This window comes from Typopeltis vanoorti, chromosome 2, assembly GCF_054136105.1.
Source record: "Typopeltis vanoorti isolate ZY-2024b chromosome 2, IOZ_Tvanoo_1.0, whole genome shotgun sequence".
NCBI lineage: Eukaryota > Metazoa > Arthropoda > Arachnida > Uropygi > Thelyphonidae > Typopeltis > Typopeltis vanoorti.
The window spans coordinates 70,241,212-70,259,138 of NC_143550.1; the positions used below are offsets into that span (position 1 = coordinate 70,241,212).

The 17,927-nt window shown below is 36.3% G+C and overlaps 1 protein-coding gene across 1 annotated transcript in view; it reads left to right on the forward strand.

Annotated features, from left to right (window-relative positions):
• Window positions 1-17,927, forward strand: part of LOC150109149 (transient receptor potential cation channel subfamily A member 1 homolog) — a 475,501-nt gene that overhangs the window by 254,326 nt on the left and 203,248 nt on the right. Inside the window, exon 15 of the mRNA XM_090411752.1 lies at window positions 17,362-17,483. Within this exon, the coding sequence (XP_090267878.1) occupies window positions 17,362-17,483 (122 nt within the window). The remainder of the gene's footprint in view (window positions 1-17,361; window positions 17,484-17,927) is intronic.

Below are 17,927 nucleotides of genomic sequence, written 5' to 3' on the forward strand. Positions count from 1 at the left end.
GTTCAATTTTGGTTCAAACCTTTTCAAAATGATTAGAAGTAATACTCATGCTTGAATAAATGTAATAAAATTTGGTATCTCTCAGATTTTTACTAAAATTTGGGAAATCATCTCAGCTTTTGTTTAAGTTGCATAATTTTTTAATTAGTGTAAACAGTATTATATCCTTGCATTACATCTGCAAAAAACAGCCCTTGGTTTACTTGTTGATATGTGATCATTTTCTCATCATCTAGTTCAAAGTGTTGAATTTCAGTAATCTTTTGGAATCCAAAAATGCATGAGATCCTTATAATTTTTGTATTACATGAAACCAATTGCAAGGTCGGCAAAGAGCAAAATATAACAATACGTATTGTAGGTGTGGAAATGTTGTTTGTTGCTATGGCACCAAACAGCCAAAGAAAGTTCAATTCTATTTCAGCTGGTTCCTAGGTCTTTAACACGGACAATGGTTTTTCCCTCTTGGAAACTGATATTTTTTTAACCTTGCTGCTTCAGATAATCAAGTGCAAACTATTGCAGACGATAGCATATGCTGTTAAGGACTGCAAGATAGCAACAGCTGTAGTCTCCTCCCTGGACATCTTTGAAAATCATTCATGGCTTAGGTCAGCTATTAGAGACAGCTAAGGATGGAGGTTAGTGTTGCCCATTAGTCTTCAAAAATTTAGGACTAAATGGCCTTGCCTCTTTCCTTTAGGAAATGAAGGTATTAGTGGATTTTTGTTTGCATATTTTAATAACTCTACTTTGACTAACTGGAAATTAGAACGTATATCAGTATACTGCCCAAAAAATTCTCATTTTGTTGTAATTAGATTGTTTTTGTTTGCACAACAGTGTGAATAGGCATTCCAGGAATAGCTTCATACAAATGGACTGACAAAATGAATGACGTGTATATCATCAGCATTAGTTTCCTAATATATATAAACATATAGATATATATATATAGACACACACACATACACCTTCAAGTGGTATACAGGATACTGTGACAGTATAATAACACACTAATTTTCCTTCAAATTAGTGTATTATTTGTCAGCACATCAATATTGCTATATGTAATTATTATTATTACGGGCTACTCCATGGAGTTCTTAAACTCATCAGTGGAGGCCATAAACATTATCATCATCAAATTCTTGCATTTGTACCCTCAAGGGGTGGTACAGGTTATGATAGTACTACATGAAAAATTTACATTATTACTAACTTCCTATCTACAATTTTCCTCCAAATCACTCTGTTACTTGTCAGGACTCCAACATCATCAGATCTTATATTTCTATCATGTAAGACACTTTTTACTGTATCAATCCACCTATATCTTGGTCTTCCTCTGGGTCATTTTCCTGCCAGCCTGGCAGAGAACACTTGTTTTGTTAATCTTTCCTCGCCCATTCTGTTTAAGTGACCATACCACCTGAGATTAGCTCTGCTAACGCATTCCTCGATGCTGACAATGTCAACTTCTTTCCTAATATTCTCATTTTTAATATGATATTGCCATTGATGCTATCTGTTCATGCTCTTAATCTTCCTCAGGACTCTCATATCAGCAGTTTCTAGTCTTTGATCAAGTGTTTTACTTCTAACCAAGCTCTCACATCCATTAAAACTGGTTTGAACACTGTCTTGTATACAGCTAATTTAATGTTCAGACTAATTTCTCTCTTATTCCATATGAATTTATTCAATTGACTTCCTACCATACCAGCTTTGTAATTCTGTTCTCAATTTCCATATTTAATTTACCATCTTCACTAAAAATCATGCCTAAGTAGTTCAAATGTTTTACTTGTTCCAGAGCTTCTCCATTCACAAGACAGTTGATATTTTCAATGCTTCTGCCTATTTTCATTGTCTTTGTCTTGTTATTGCTGACCATACCATATCTATTACAACAGCTACTCAATTTAGTCAGGGAATCTTGCAGACTTGTAGCGGATTTATTTAGAAGTATATCATTATCTGCATAAAGCAAAGAGCTGACATTAACATCTCCAAATTTGATATCAGGTTTAATACCACTTTCCTTCATAATGTGATCCATATAGATAATGAATAACAGAGGGGATAATGTATATCCTTTTCTGACACCAAATTTAACATTAAACCATCTTCCTATATTTCTTTCAATTCTAACTGCTGACTTACAACTCAAATAAAGACTAAACATTGCTTCATATAATGCCCCATTGATACCATATAACTGTAGCATACTGAATATCTTCTCTCTTGGCATTTTTCCAGATCTACAAAACTTAAATACAGATCTTTGTTTTATTCCCATGATTTCTCAACATTTGTCGTAAAGTGGAGATCTGATCCTGACAGCCTCTATTTGGTCTAAATCCAGCTTGTTCTTCACCAAGCTTTTTTTCCACAATTCTTCTCAACTGTTTCTCAAGTATACTTGCATAGATCTTGCCAGGAACACTCAGTAGGGAAATACCTCTGTAATTCTCACATTCAGTTTTATTTCCCTTTTTATATATGGGTACTATGAGAGCTCTACTCCAATCATCAGGAATTCGTTTCTCTGTCCAGGCCTTATGAACTATGCAGTGCAGCCACTGTAGGACTTTTATACCTCCATATTTCAGCATTTCTGGTCAAATATCATCTATTCCTGCTGCCTTTCCACATTTCAAGCCTTTGATGGCTTTTTCTACTTCAAGTATGGATATATATTCCTGACTGCACGGCTGTGGAGTGTTTTTTACCACTGTGCTATCACTGCTTGTTTCATTTAGCAATTTTTCGAAGTAATTGCTCCATACTTCAAGGATATCTTTTTCTCTAGTTTTCATGTCACCTTTTTACAACACTCTTTCTTCCATTTCTGAGCTTCAACAACCTCCAGAATATCTTGTCACTTTCTTGATATTTATTTTCTATGTTCTTATCAAAGTCTTCCCATGACTTGTTTATCTAGTTTTAAACAGTGTTTGGCTTTCTTACATTTGTCTTGTATTCTCTAAGAGTACAAGCTGACTTATTTGCCAGAAACTTTTGATATGCTTTTTTCTTTTCCTTCACTGCCTCTTTAACTTTCTGTATCCACCATGGAGTTCTGATTTTGCTATCCTTGCAGACAACCTCACCACATGCCTCTCTGGCTGAACAAATCAGGGTTTTCTTCAAGGCTTGCCATTTAATCTGCAAGATTTGGTTCCTATTCTCAAACTCTTTCATTATTTCTTCAAAAATCTTTGTGTATTTTAGTCTACACTTCACATCTGAGAGCTGCTCAACTTTTATTCACTTTAAAACTTTCTTATATGTTCTTCTTTTCAATATGAAATTCAATTTTATCCTGCTCAAGACTAAATAGTGATCACTTCCAATTTCAAATCCTCTGTAATTTCACACTCTGGTGTCCTGCACCAGGGAGAAAACATCACTATCAACAATAACATACTCAATGAGAATTTTCTTATTCCTTGCCTCTTCTGTCCATGAATTTATGCACATTTTTATGTTGGAACATGGTGTTATTAATAACCAGTCCATGTCCTGAGCAGAAATCCAACAGGTATTTGCCATTATTATTAGCTTTGCTCTTTTCTCCAAATTTTACCAAAATATTTTTCTATGTCTGACAATCATTTCCTACTCTGCTATTTGGATCCCCAACAAGGATCAACTTTTCCTTTTTCATTGTGTCATTTGCTTTCTCTAAAGCTTCAAAAAATTCCTCGACTTCTACCTTAGTAGAACCTTCTGTGGGACATCACTCTACTTGAGACTGTCTGCCATTCAAGAAGATTAGTCTCATATTTAGTGTTGAATACTATGGCTTCTCCTTGTGTTCCTTGATTGTCAGCCTGAATATAGCATTTTGTATTTATTGGTCAGAAAGATCTCACCAGTTTTTGTTTTTTTTGTTTCAGTCACCCCTATTATGTCGATCTGGTACTCATCTAATTCCTCAGCTAACTCCATTTCTTTGCCATTCAGGCTTCTTATGTTGATAGTACCGATCTTTAACTCTGGTGTATGTTGAGTTGGGGTGTTCTTTAAGATTGGTTCCAGTAGCTGACTTTTCGCTGTTCACCCTGGTTCCCTGGCAAAAACAACGGGGACCTTGTTTAACCGGGTGATGCCCCAGATGGCATGAAATTTTGTCATGTTGTACCATCATTTTCTATATTGGTTTAAGCCAATAACAATTTGGTTGGCTAAATCCCAAATTGCCAGCCCATCCTCGTTCGTTCAGTATCCAAGTAGATACCCAACAGGGTGTTAGGTATCTACCCATTGTATAAAGCTTTTATCCAATCACATCTGAATTACTGTATTCAGATCTGGTCACAGGGATTTGAAGGGGATGAAGTAACCATGGAGAGAGAGAGAGAGAACGAGAGTGCAGACAGATAGCAAAAATGATGTCAGGACTGTATGACATTAATCATGAGAGATAAAAGTGTGCTCGTCCCATTATATAAAGTTTTTATCCAAACACATCTGAATTACTATACTTAGATCTGGTCACTGGGATTTGAAGGGCATGAAGTAACCATGGAGAGGAAGAGAGAGAAAGAAAGAGAGTGCAGACAGATAGCAAAAATGATGTCAGGACTGTACAACATTAATCATGAGAATATACTGAGACCATGATCAATGTTGTACAGTGATCATGAGAATATACTGAGGGCATGAGGACTGCAGAGCTTTATGGATAGAAGGCAAAGGAGGGATATGATCGAGTCATTTAATCTGTTGAAGGGTTAGTATTGTATTAACGAGATTTTTCATATGGTAGAATGATGGAAATGAACAAGGGCAAGAGGCCATCCTTGGAAGTTACAAAAGGAGGTGCTGAGTAAAAGGGTAAGAAATAAATTTTTTTTCATGGAGAGTGGTAGGAGCATGGAATGCATTGACTAAGAGGGTGTGAATGTGCAGACTGTGGATTAGTTTAAGCACTACTATGATAGACTTGGGCTCACTAGTTTTGACTATCTGCTATGAGTCTTGTAACTCCATGGGGGTCCGAAAAATAACAATAATAAAAGTGGAGATGCAAGAAAGTGGTAATGGTCTTGAGTGTAATAATAAATTTAGTTTAATCCTTTATCCAAGTTATTTTTTCTGTTATTTTTCTGAAAGTATCTTCAGGACTGGGGTAAGGTGATACAACACCAGGGCAACTCGTTGCAAAGGTGTAGCAAGCTACCAACACTCCTGTCCCAGTATCTCCTATAATGCAAAACACATCTCCTTGCGGATATGTCTAATGTTATGCATTAAGGGAAGGGCCACTACCCAGACTTGTTTCGACCTTTATTGAGGTCTCTTCAGTGGGAGCCAGGCCCAAGCTGAGATACCAGGCAGAAGCATTCGCAGGTCATCTCTACCTATAGGAGTTGCCAAATGGTGTGCCACCCTTTTTTAATAAATTACTCTGGATGGTTAGAGTATAATAAATTTATTTTAATCCTTTATCCAAGTGTGAGCAAACAAAGTTTGCACCTGAAAGTATCTTCAGGACTGACCAAGTGAAAAATAAACTTTCAACATCTTTCTCTAAATCCAGAGTAATTTATTAAAAAAGGGTGGCACACCATTTGGCAACTCCTATAGGTAGAGATGACCTGCAAATGCTTTTGCATGGTATCTCAGCTTGGGCCTGGCTCCCACTGAAGAGACCTCAATAAAGGTCGAAACTAGGCTGGGTAGTGGCCCTTCCCTTAATGCATAACATTAGACATATCCACAAGGAGATGTGTTTTGCATTATAGGAGATACTGGGACAGGAGTGTTGGTAGCTTGCTACACCTTTGCAACGAGTTGCCCTGGTGTTGTATCACCTTACCCCAGTCCTGAAGATACTTTCAGGCGCAAACTTTGTTTGCTCACACTTGGATAAAGGATTAAACTAAATTTATTATACTCTAACCAAGTGAAAAATAAACTTTCCACATCAAGGTCTTGAGTGTGTTGTGAGGTTGACAAGAAGAGATATTTAGTTTTATATTGCTATAAGTCATTGAATGTGGAGGGTGGTGATGAAGAAATGCCTAAGCAACTTCTACAAGTTAGTTATAGGATTTGAAGTGTAATCATTATGGCAATTTTAATTATTTGCCAGCATTGTTGGTTGGCTGAGTGGTTAGCATACCTATTCTCCAACCCAACAAGTTGCAGGTTCAAATCCTGCCTTAGGCATAGATATGTGATTGTAGAAAGTTTTTAACTTGGGTATATTATGTATTCAAGTTCTGCACCACCTGCAGGAGTTGCCTCAGTCTTGCACTACGTGCAGGCGCAAACTTGACATACTTGTCTTTTTAATTACTTGGGAAATAGGATTAAAAACCAAATTTATATAAAATTACTTGGTATCTTGAATAGATACGTGATTGTCTTTAGGTGGAAGATGAATTTCATCATCCAGTGAGACTACAATCCTATTTATTGGAGGCCTGAAGTGGTTTGAAAAGATCAAGCATTGATCTTTTCAAACCACTGCGCTGGACTATAAAAAATAAAATCAAAAATATATAAAATTGATAAAATAGAAAAAAAAAATCCTTCACCCACACACAGTATAAAATGTATTATAAGTTTGCAAATAACCTTTCATGGATTAAAGATACCAATAAATTATATACTTGGATAAAGTGTAGGCAAACTTTCAGGACTGGGCCAGCTAGAAGCCTATAACTTCACACCACTTGCCTTAGTATCCCATAATGCAAAGCACATATCCTTATGGTGGTGTATAATGCTATGCATTATGGGAAGGGTCACTACCCAGACCAATTTCGACCTTAATTGAGGTCTCGTCAGTGAGAGCCAGACCCAGAGGTGATGCCAAGGTTGAAGTAATGCAGAAGTCATATTTTCATATATGAGTTGCCAAAAGGTGTCGCACCTTATTATTAAAATACTCTGGATTATAGATAGTGGTTGGAGGTTTTTCCACTTGGTTATACTATAAATTAAAGATACCAATAAACTATATACTTGGTTTATCCTTTATCCAAGTGTAGGCAAACAAGTTTTTGCCTGAACTATTTTCAGGACTAGGCACTTGGATAAAGGATTTAACCAAATATATAATTTCTTGGTATCTTTATTTATAGTATAGCCAAGGAAAAACTTCCAACAACCTTTCATAGGTGGGAGCAACATTAAAGAAAAAATGATGGTGGTATAGATTGGAGCTTTTTTGGGTATGAGGAAAATAAATTTCTTGAGAAACAACTATCTCAGGTAGCATGTATGGGAGGGTACATGAAGATTGACAATCTTAGAACTAATCATTTCACTTGCAAACATTGTTTGCACCTGAATAAAAGATGAAACCAAGAATATAATTTCTTGGCAACTTTAATTTATAGTATAACCAAGTGAAAAAACTTTCAACACCCATCTCTAATTCAGAGTGTTTTAGTAATAAGGTTTGACTACTTGTATATGGGAAATATATGACTTCTGCATTACTTCTCCCTTCGTATCTCTTCTGGGTCTGGCTCCCACTGATACAGTTCTCTGTTGATGTGAGAAGTCTGCTGAAGTGGTCTTGTGGCTGCTTTGGTGGATGCTTTTCCCTGGGTTATGAACGGCTCTACTCAATGGTGGGATGAGCCTGCCATTGGGCAGAGGTTCCATTGCACTGAGGGTTCTTCTGCATGGCAGGGTGATCCTGTCACTGATTGGAACCACCACTGAGTTAAATGATCCTTTGGGTTGCTTACTGTTGGGTGATCTGAGGGATTGCCTGATTTTTTGGATACCCTCCCATCTTCACCTTTACAAAGATCTGGGTAGTGTCCCTTCCCATAATGCTATGTGTTATGGGATACTAAGACAAATGATGTGAAGTCATTAGCCTCTATATACAAGTAGCCCAGTCATGAAGTTATTTCATGCAGAAACATTGTTTGCTCACACTTGGATAAAGGATGAAACCAAGAATATACTTTCTTGGCATCTTTAATTTATCTAATCATTTCATTGGAGGACATGATTGTAAGTGAGTCATCACATTTTCCCCATTTGGTGAGAGTGACCATGAAGTGATCACTTAGGTGGTGGCCATCCATATGAAGACTTCTGTGAGGAAAGGACATGTGGAACTACAAGTTTGGTGATTATAAGAAGCTTAGGAGATGCTGGGAGCTGTAACATGGAATGCTGAGTTAAGCTGGTGGGAGGGGATAAATGGTGTGTTATGTGAACACTGATCAAGATATATTTGACAACATCAATGTGTGAATGTATTCTGAAGGTCAAATGGATGAATGAAAGGATTAAGCACAAAATCTGAAAGAAGAGGATACCAAAAATGAGGATATTAGGAAAGCACTCGCCATTGTTAGCATTCAGGAATGTGTTAGTAGAGCTAATCTCAGGTGATATGGTCACTTCAACAGAATGAGAAAGGAAAGCTGAATCAAGTCCATGCTGTTCAAAACAAGTGTTCTTTGCCAGGTTGGTAGATCTGATAATATTGGAATCTTGAGAGATAACAGATTAATTGGTAGGAAAAAATTAATCGGTAGTTATTAATGGTGTAACTTTTTCATGTAGTACTATTTTAATTATCCTGTAAACCCACTCCTGAAGGTGCATATCGGCATTTTGATTATGATGATGATGAGATCAATAAAAAAGTGTTACTAGTGATATAAAGAAAATCAATTTATAGAATTATAATGATCGATAGGTCTTCACAGGGTAAAAGATAATTAATGATAAAATTTATCTTGTATATCCTTTCATTTATCTTATCCCTCATTTAAGCAACTGTTTCATTTGAAGGCTAAATGTTGGCTACAACAGTAGGGTGCATATGACACAAATGAAATTGTATGCACTGCATAAAAATGTTTGCATTTTTTAATGAAAATGTGCACAAGTGAGCAAAAAAGAACATCACATTATTTCATATTGACCAAAATTAAAAAATAATAATAATAATATAAATAATAAAAGTATATTAAACAAGAAGCTGCTGAAAATACAATTTATTGGAAATTTGTATAAAAAATATTGTCAAGTTATCTATATTAAAATTCAGATATCACAAAAGGGAAAAAAAAGAATTATTATATTATTGTACAGGCACCTTCAACCATTGTAAAATGGTTTATATGGAAAAATGTTTAGTCCTCACACTCCTCCTAACGACATTCTTACTCAACTTACAGGAATGACTCTTGTTCTGTCCCTTCTAGCCAAGTTTTGAAATACTTCCCCTGCATAAATCCTAAAAAGCCCTTTAAGTAACTTAAATGTTTCCATCACATCTCCTTTTTTATGCCTGCTAACAAACTTCTGCTAATTCAACTAATTAATGGTGAAGATATAGTAAGATATATAATGATAAGGTTGAGGCATATAGAAAGAATGGTAAAAGATAGAGGAGTTAAAAAAATATTTGAATGGTAACCATTAGGACAAAGGAAGAAAGGTAGACCAAGAAAAAGATGGATTGATGATGTACAAAAAGATCTTACAACTTTAAAAGTTAAGAATTGGAAGAATATTCCACAGAAAAGAAAAGAAAAGTTTGTTCTTCTTCATCTTTTTCTAGCTTTACAACTCTTTATGAGTTTTAGCTTGCAAAACATTTAGCCAAAGAGTTGTAAAGCTAGAAAAAGATGAAGAAGAAGAAGAACAAACTTCTGCAATTGACAAACTCTCAGTCTGTCCTCATAGGGAGCATTCCACAGAACACACACAGTCTTGATCACTTGCCTATGCTATGCATTCTCTCTACTACTTTCTCCTCCTCAGGAGACTTGGGTGACCAGATGAGCTGAGCACAGTGTTCCAAATGTGGACATATCAAGGCTTTCCTTGTCTCTATATGTTAGTGTGTTCTTCAGTAACCAAGTAATCCTAAGAGCTATTTTGCGACCTTAGCAACATGCCGTCTAAACTTCAACTTGCCAAATCCCTCGTCACAAAATCACAAAAGAAAAAAAAAATTTATTATTATATTATTGTATGGGGTAGTACCTAGTTTCATCCATTTCATGGAGTACAGTTCCATCAGTGCAGTACACATTTCTAATCTGTTTATCTCAAAATGCATAACTTTGCATTTCTTCACATTAAACTTATACCTATTATCTTTTGCCCATACTTACAGCATATTTAAATCTTCCTGCAAGCTCTCCACATTGCTTGATTAACTGTTACTCAACCTAATTTTGCATCATCAACAAACAACTGAGTATTTCCTTTCAGGTCATTTCCTGTATCATGTTCTCATCACTGAACCCTGCAACCCACCACCTGTTTTTGCCTTGATTCTGCCCTCCATATACCACTTTTTGATATCTGTCCAGCAATCTCAATCTCTTATCTACATAACCAGTGTTACATCCATCCCAGATTTTTTTTTAATTTGCATAACACTGTTCCATGTGATATTCTTTCATATTCCTTTACAAAATCCAGCAGAATCATTGTGTAGCAATTTCCTTTATCCAACTCAATTGTCACTCTATTAGAAAATTAGTAAATTACTAAGGCATGACCAACCCTTCACAAAGCCATGTTATCCCTCATTGATTATTATATTCTTATCCGACCATTCCTGAATTCTCCTTTTGATGAGCTTTTCCAATATTTTTACCACCAGTTGTGAGCAACTGATTGGTCTATAATTTTGCCCTCTTTTCACTCCCTTGGAACTCTACCAGAGCTGACTTAAAGAGCCTGTCAGAGGCATTGCCAGATACCTTGCACATTCTCACAAAAGTACTAGTGATATCCCATCTAATCCCACAGCTATATTTACATTGAGATTCTGCAATATCTTAAGAGCTTCCAGTTCATTCAGCTCAATTCCCAGTTCCTGCCACATATATCACATCTGTAATGTATCTTGAATGATATACCTTTGCATAGCGGTCACTCAGAAACTCGACTATTTTGTCTGCTTCTGTCACCTCATCATCAGCAGCACTCTTTAATGTTATCCTTCCATTGTAGCAAAATAACTCTTTGGGATTTCCTTTGGTGCTCAGCTAGTTTCTTCTCATAATCTGATTTTGCAATTCATACCATCCTTGTTATCTTTCTTAGCTGAACCTTATACTGTTTGTGTTTCCTTATATACTCTTTACAGCAATTTTTTTTTTTTCCATTTCATGCTTAACGATACTACACATCCATCGAACTCCTACCTGATTAACTCTCCTGACCTTGAGTATACAATCTGATATTGCTTTTCCCAGATGCCTTTTAACTATCTCTCATTCACCACTAACATCCTTCCTTTGCAGATTTTTATGCCATGGCACAGCTTCAAAAGCTTTCTCCTGAGACTGCCTAAAGGAAGTCATGTGATAAGTGTATATAGAAATGGAAGTGTGTTTCTATGATTGACTTTCAATTCCAAGTGTGAATTGTGTGCTTGGTTGTTTGTATAGGTGACTGAAGAAGGCTAAGCCATGAGCCAGATAATGAAGATATCATCATTGTACCAAAGCCCAACTTTTGGTTTTAAAGTAAAGGAAGCTAGAATGCGTTGCTCAAAAGCTTCCATATAAAAGTTACCAATTAATGGGGATAATGATGAGCCCATGGCTCACCATTATCCCCATTAATTGGTAACTTTTAATTGATTGCCTTCTTTTTGCAGGTAAAAAGTATTTTGTCACAGAAAATAACCAAAATGTAGCACTTGGGCAAAATTTGCAAATCAGCAAATGTCTCCAATCTATTGATTGGGGATATTTGTGAAAAGGGCAGATAAATTACTAATAAATTACTTTTATTGTGATGTCTTTAATTTTGTTGACAAAGTGGTGTGTAGATTTTGTACAAGAAGGAGAATCACTTATCTACTCCTTGAGTGTTAGCACTACTTTCTTGGCCAGGTGATAATTGGTGTTGTCGATACCTTCTACTATTTGTCAAAGTCATATGTTCTGCTTATGAATCTTAGGCAAACTATAAATTTTGGGGGAGAATGAGCATAGTGTGGAGGTAATTTTGTAATTGCATCTGCAGGCCAGTAAGTGACTGTTTTAAGTAATTTACTGTTTTCTTTTTAATCCAATTAGTTGAATTATATTTCACAGTTGCTAGGTGCTATTGTCTAGACTAATTTTTTCATTTTGTCTAGTAAGTTGTTTGGTTTAAAATAACTGTGGCACTTCCTTTATTGGCTCTAGTAATTACAGTGACTTACTCTTAAAGATTTCACAGCTGCCAATTCAGTTTTGGTCAAGTTGCTAGTAAGTACTGAGAGTTCACTTGTTGAGGACATAGCTAGAAAGGTTCATCACATCACATGACTCTTGGGCAGTTGGTTGCTCCTGATATCACTGGCTTGTGGTTGGCTGTTTTCAAAGTCATTCATTGATATTCTCTCCTCAACCTTATGCTTCATGGGATAGCAATATGCTTGTTTCATATCATTACTAGGAAGTAATGATATGGAACAAGGTAGTTTCCCAGCCTTCCTTGTCCTACAGTAAGTATTTATGTCTGTAGATGTGTGTGTTCACAGGACTGGTTTTTTTTTTAGCAATGAAAAATGAGTTTCTAGGAGAGGAAAACCCTCCACCTCCACATGAAATCAGCTAACTCACCTTTAGTTGAAAGATCTGATGAAAGTTCCTAGCATCATGGATGGGAATCAAACCGAGCCCTTTCCAACCAAAGGGCTTTGTCTATACCGACTGAGCTATGGAGTCTCCCATTCATGATGAGAAATTTAGTAAATTGTCCATTGGCTGTGTTAAGTGTTGCTGCTATTTCAGTCTAAGAAATGTAGCTATTCATGCCCTGGACTCAAGAAAATTTTACTTTCTTTGTGTTCAGGGTATTTTAAATTTAGAACCTGATTTTGAGCAAATGCTAATTTTGAATCTGCTTCTGAGTGTTGCTTTCTCCATACAGTTGTAAATTCTTAGGGCTTTTGCTGTGGTGAATTTCCTTTTTAGCTTGATGCAGTTAGGAATAAGATTGCTGCTTCTACATCTTCTTAAAAATGTCAGCCAATTAAAAAAAAAAAAAATCCTTTTGTATATTGCAAGAAAGATGTTTTGAGATGGTATTTTTGTTTTGCCTGAAGTCTTCATTGGATTATAAAAATTTATTAAGCTTATCACTTAATTGTGTTCATGTAATTTGTAATGTTGAAATTATAATGTTGTATGCTCATTACAAAGAAAGCCAAAATTGCAGTGTATTCACTGTTTAGAAAGTAATTACATAAACTTATCTAAGTGCATAAACTTTATGAAATGAAGAATGTTATAACGTCTGCTTCTTCGATTACGAAATTATAATTATATAACTTTCACACACTATGAAAATAACTTTTTGACCATTGAAAGCGAAGTGCTTAAATCAGTAATGCTGGACTGTGAGATAGAAGCATCTTCAGAAGTGAAAAGAATTTTGAAGGAGTTGCATTTGATCAGCTGTCAAAAGGAGGAGAAGATAATAATTGTTATTATCATCATCCTAAGACTTCATGGAGTTGCAGACTCTAGGAGGTCACTTTTGTCATACACACAGTACCGTGCCTTAAACACATTCAAATTCTCTCCACACACCATGCTCTCAGGCAATGCATTCCAGTTATTCACAACTCTCCATGCAAAAAACCTGCTTCTCACTCCCTTGTTCACACTCTCCTTATAAAATTTCCAGGGATGGCCCTGGAAGTTTTATAAGGAGTCTTGTTCTTCCCAATCTCCCGCCATTTTGTGAAAAACCTCTTCAACATTAATCCTATAACAAACCCCTTACTGACTTGTACTTCTTTATCATATCCCCCCCCCCTTCTCCTATCCACTAAACTGCAAATTGTATCATCTCAATCCTTCTTCATATTCAACATTCCAAAGTTCAGAAATTATTTTATTCAATTGCCTCTGGACCCTCTTCATCATCTCTTCATCCTTTTGAAAACCAGGTGACCAAATCTGTACACAGTAGTCCATATGTGGCCCAATCAGAGCCTTCTTACTTATACAAATCAGTGTCCTCTGCATCATTACCAGAATTTGTTGTGTTGTCCTCACAATTTTGGCAATATCACTCCAAGATCTCTTATTTCCTCCACCTCCAACAATATATTCCCACAAAAAGTAAATTCTACATCCCATGTTTGTTTTCCAGTTAAAACCTTACATTTTGCAACATTGAACTTCATCCCCACTCCCATGCCCAGAATGCAGAACAGGAATGGAAGACAGAGAGAGAGAGAGAGAGAGAAGAAATTCTTAAAGAGTTGTGTGAAGTTTATTGTTGTTATTGATCCATATAAGATCTATTCAGTTAAAAATGAAAGAAACTGTATTCCTTCCCAGTTCATAATAAAAATGGCTAAGTAATGTTTATTTGTGAGCATAAGTTGTAGTTTTATTTAAGACTCAGTTCAGACTATCAGTCAGAATAGTGATTTGAAACTGTTGATATGGTTTTTATTTATTTCTTTAGATATACTGTGACTTTCATATTAAAAACAAATTAAGTTATTGAAGTGTTTTGATTGAAGACAAATATACTGTATTCAGTATTCTGTGATTTAAGAAATAGAAGAATTTAACTGATCTGTAGCGCACTTAAACTTGTAAGAGTGGTTTCTACATTAACTTTATTCCTATGTGAATTTAGGAGAATGAAAACTCTGCTTGAAGCTAAAGAGTAAATTCTCAGTATTGCTTCCAAAAAAGATAAAAACTATTAACTTATATAATTAAAGGAGGTAGTGTAGAGAAAGAGTTTTTTATACAACTTCATGATGTGTTCTAAGTATATACTGGTGCTTGCATAGTTATATTGATTTTGTGTTGTGCTTTTTGATTTTATTTTATTTTTCTGTCTGTAAATTAAAAATATTTTTCTTTCTAGTTATAAAGATTTCCCAGTTTTCTGGTATGTTGGGTGTGATGATCTATCACAGCCAAGTAACTTGGCTTCTTTGAAGCCTAATTAGTGCATGGGAGGTAGTTAAGAAGTGCTTGCATGAAGCAATGGCTGACTGTATACCTAGAGTCTGAATAATAAATCAAGTAGGGGTTAAATGGATGAATAACACCATTAAGCTTGAGCTGCAAAAAAAGAAACAACTATGGAGGGAATTTAAGGAGAAAGGTGACCGGCAGGCACACGAATGGTATAAAGCGCAGGCCAGAAGGGTGACGAGTGTGGTAAGAAAAGCAAAAAAGGATTACGAAAGAACATTGGCCATGCAGGCTAAAGAGAATCCTAAACAGTTTTTTAGATGTGTAGCAAGTAAAAGGAAAAATGTACATGGCAGAATGATTTTAAAGAATGCCGATGGTAGGGAGCTAACTGAATCAGTTGAGATAGTTGAGTTACTGAGTGAGCACTTTGCAAGAATATATCATCCAGGTGGTGACATTGCAGAAACGAATAAACCAGTAGATTATATGGGAATTGTGGTGAATGAAGTGGAGGTGAGTAGTCTATTGCATAACATCAATGTCAATACATCTGTGGGATTGGATGGTATACCAGCTCGTTTTGTACGAGAAGCAGCTAAAGAATTGTCAGTACCCTTGACCATTTTGTTTAATTTGAGTCTTGGGTCTGGGTTAGTCCCTAGCGGGTGGAAAGAGGGGAAAATAGTTCCACTGCATAAAGGTGGTTCCAAGACTGCTGTTGTAAATTACTGACCGATTAGCATATCAGGAATCATTGTCAAGGTCTTAGAGAAATTAGTCAAGAAAAGAATACAGGATTGGATAGATGAAAATGGGATATTGTATGGGAGACAACATGGTTTTGTGAAGAGTAGATCATGCCTCAGTAACTTGCTCACGTTTTATAACACAGTGACGGCTGAATTGGATAGGGGGTAATGGGGTTACAGTGATACTACTGGACCTTGCCAAGGCCTTTAGGGATCCATGTGGTATCCTTGCCAAGGATACCACATGGATCCCTAATCAGTAAACTGGAGCAGATGGGGATAGATATAGGGTTGGTGAGATGGATAGGAGGGTGGTTGAAGGAGAGATACCAGAGAGTGGTTTATTCAGGAGTGGAGTCTAAAAGACGTCTTGTGACTAGTGGAGTGCCGCAGGGCTCTGTTCTTGGACCACTGCTTTTCAATTTGTTCATCAATGATATTGGAAAGGATTTGAGAGGAAGTGTTCACTTGTTTGCTGATGATGCAAACTTGGGTAGAGCAATTGTGAGTGCACAGGATGTCAACATTTTACAGGATGATTTGGATAGTTTGGAGGACTGGGCTAGGAAAAATGGATGTCAATTTAATGTGCCAAAGTGTAAGGTTATGCACTTTGGGGTGAAAAGAATAGCAGCAGTATATCGCATTGGTGGAACCGTACTCCAGGAGATTGATGAGGCCAGGGATTTGGGAGTGTTGGTAGATTGGGAGTTGAAGTTTAGGGGGCACATTGCAAAAGTGACTAAAACAGCTCACCAAATCACATGGCTTCTGAAAAATACTTTAACATGCAGAGACAAACAAGTTGTTGTTCCTCTGTATCAAGCCTTGATAGGACCCCCATCTGGACTTCTGTGCCCAGTTATGGGCACCAGGGTTTCTTCGTGATGGGGAGGAAGTGGAGAGGGTCCAGAGACGAGTGACCAAGATGATAGCAGGTCTGTGGAATGAACCTTATGAGAATAGGTTGAGGATTTGTGGGTTGCAGAAATTGGACGATAGGCAAAGGAGGGGTGATATGATTGAGACATTCAAATTGCTGAAGGGTTTTTATAAGATTGATCCAGAAGATATTTTTGAAAATATGACTGGTGGTGGGAGGACTAGGGGCCATGCATTGAAGCTGGGCAAGAGCGTGGGTGACAAGGGTGTTAGAGCTAGGTTTTTTACTTGGAGAGTGGTGAACGAGTGGAATAAGCTTCCAGAGTCTGTTTTGGGTGCTACGACCGTGAATGAGTTCAAGGCAAGGTATGATAGATACTGTGTGAATGTTGAATAGTTGTTCTTGACATGATGTTAGGGCCTCCCTCGATGAGTCTGTCGACTCCTTGGAGTTTCCCGGAACAATAATAATAATAATTAATGCTCATAGGGAGGTTAATGCTATCTGTGTTATGTTATTGCTGCCAGACACGCGTGCATGTTGTTGTTATTGTTTCTTTCGTTCTTTTTTTTAAGGATAAAATAAATTGAGAACAAGAAAAAAAAATTATGTGCAACTGTGTATAGGGAGGAAGAATTATCGGATTATTTCCTTAAATTTTTTTCAAATATATTTAGTGTTATGTAACATATTAGGATTCACTCTGTTTCATACAATGAAATAAGAAAATGAATTTGCCATTTTAAAAGTTAATGCCATTTTAAAAAATTTGTTATTACAAAGTAAAACAGATTATATAATTGATCAATTTTTTTTATTATAGTGATGTTGCCAAAGTAATTCTGGAGAATAAACGATGGAAGGAAGCCTTACAAACAGAAACCAAAAAAAATAAATTTGGAATACATCAAACACCATTAAGGACTGTAATAGATAAAATGCCTGGTATGATTTTTTTTTTAAATTTAATTTTGGATATTTTGTTAACTAAGCAGCCTAGTTAGGCATTTTGTCCTCTTTTATTCCCATTGATAATTATCTGAGGTGGTATGTGATAGAATATACTAAGGATTTGTGAGTGCTGGATCTAGTAATTGCATCAGAGAATTTGTCTGTAAATGACCACGTTGCCTCCAATTGGTGAGAGTGATCATATGGTCTTGATCTGGGAGGTGGCTAAACATATGGAATTTTCAGTTAAGAGGGAGTATAATATGTGGAATGCAGAGCTAGAAAGTATGACAAGAGGCGGAGAAGATCCAGAGGCAAGTGACCAAGATGGTAGCAAGTCTATGGAATGAATCTCTTGAGAACAGGTCAAAAATTTGTGGGTTACAAAAATTGGTGGACAGGTAAAAAAGGGATGCGATAATTGAGACATACAAATTA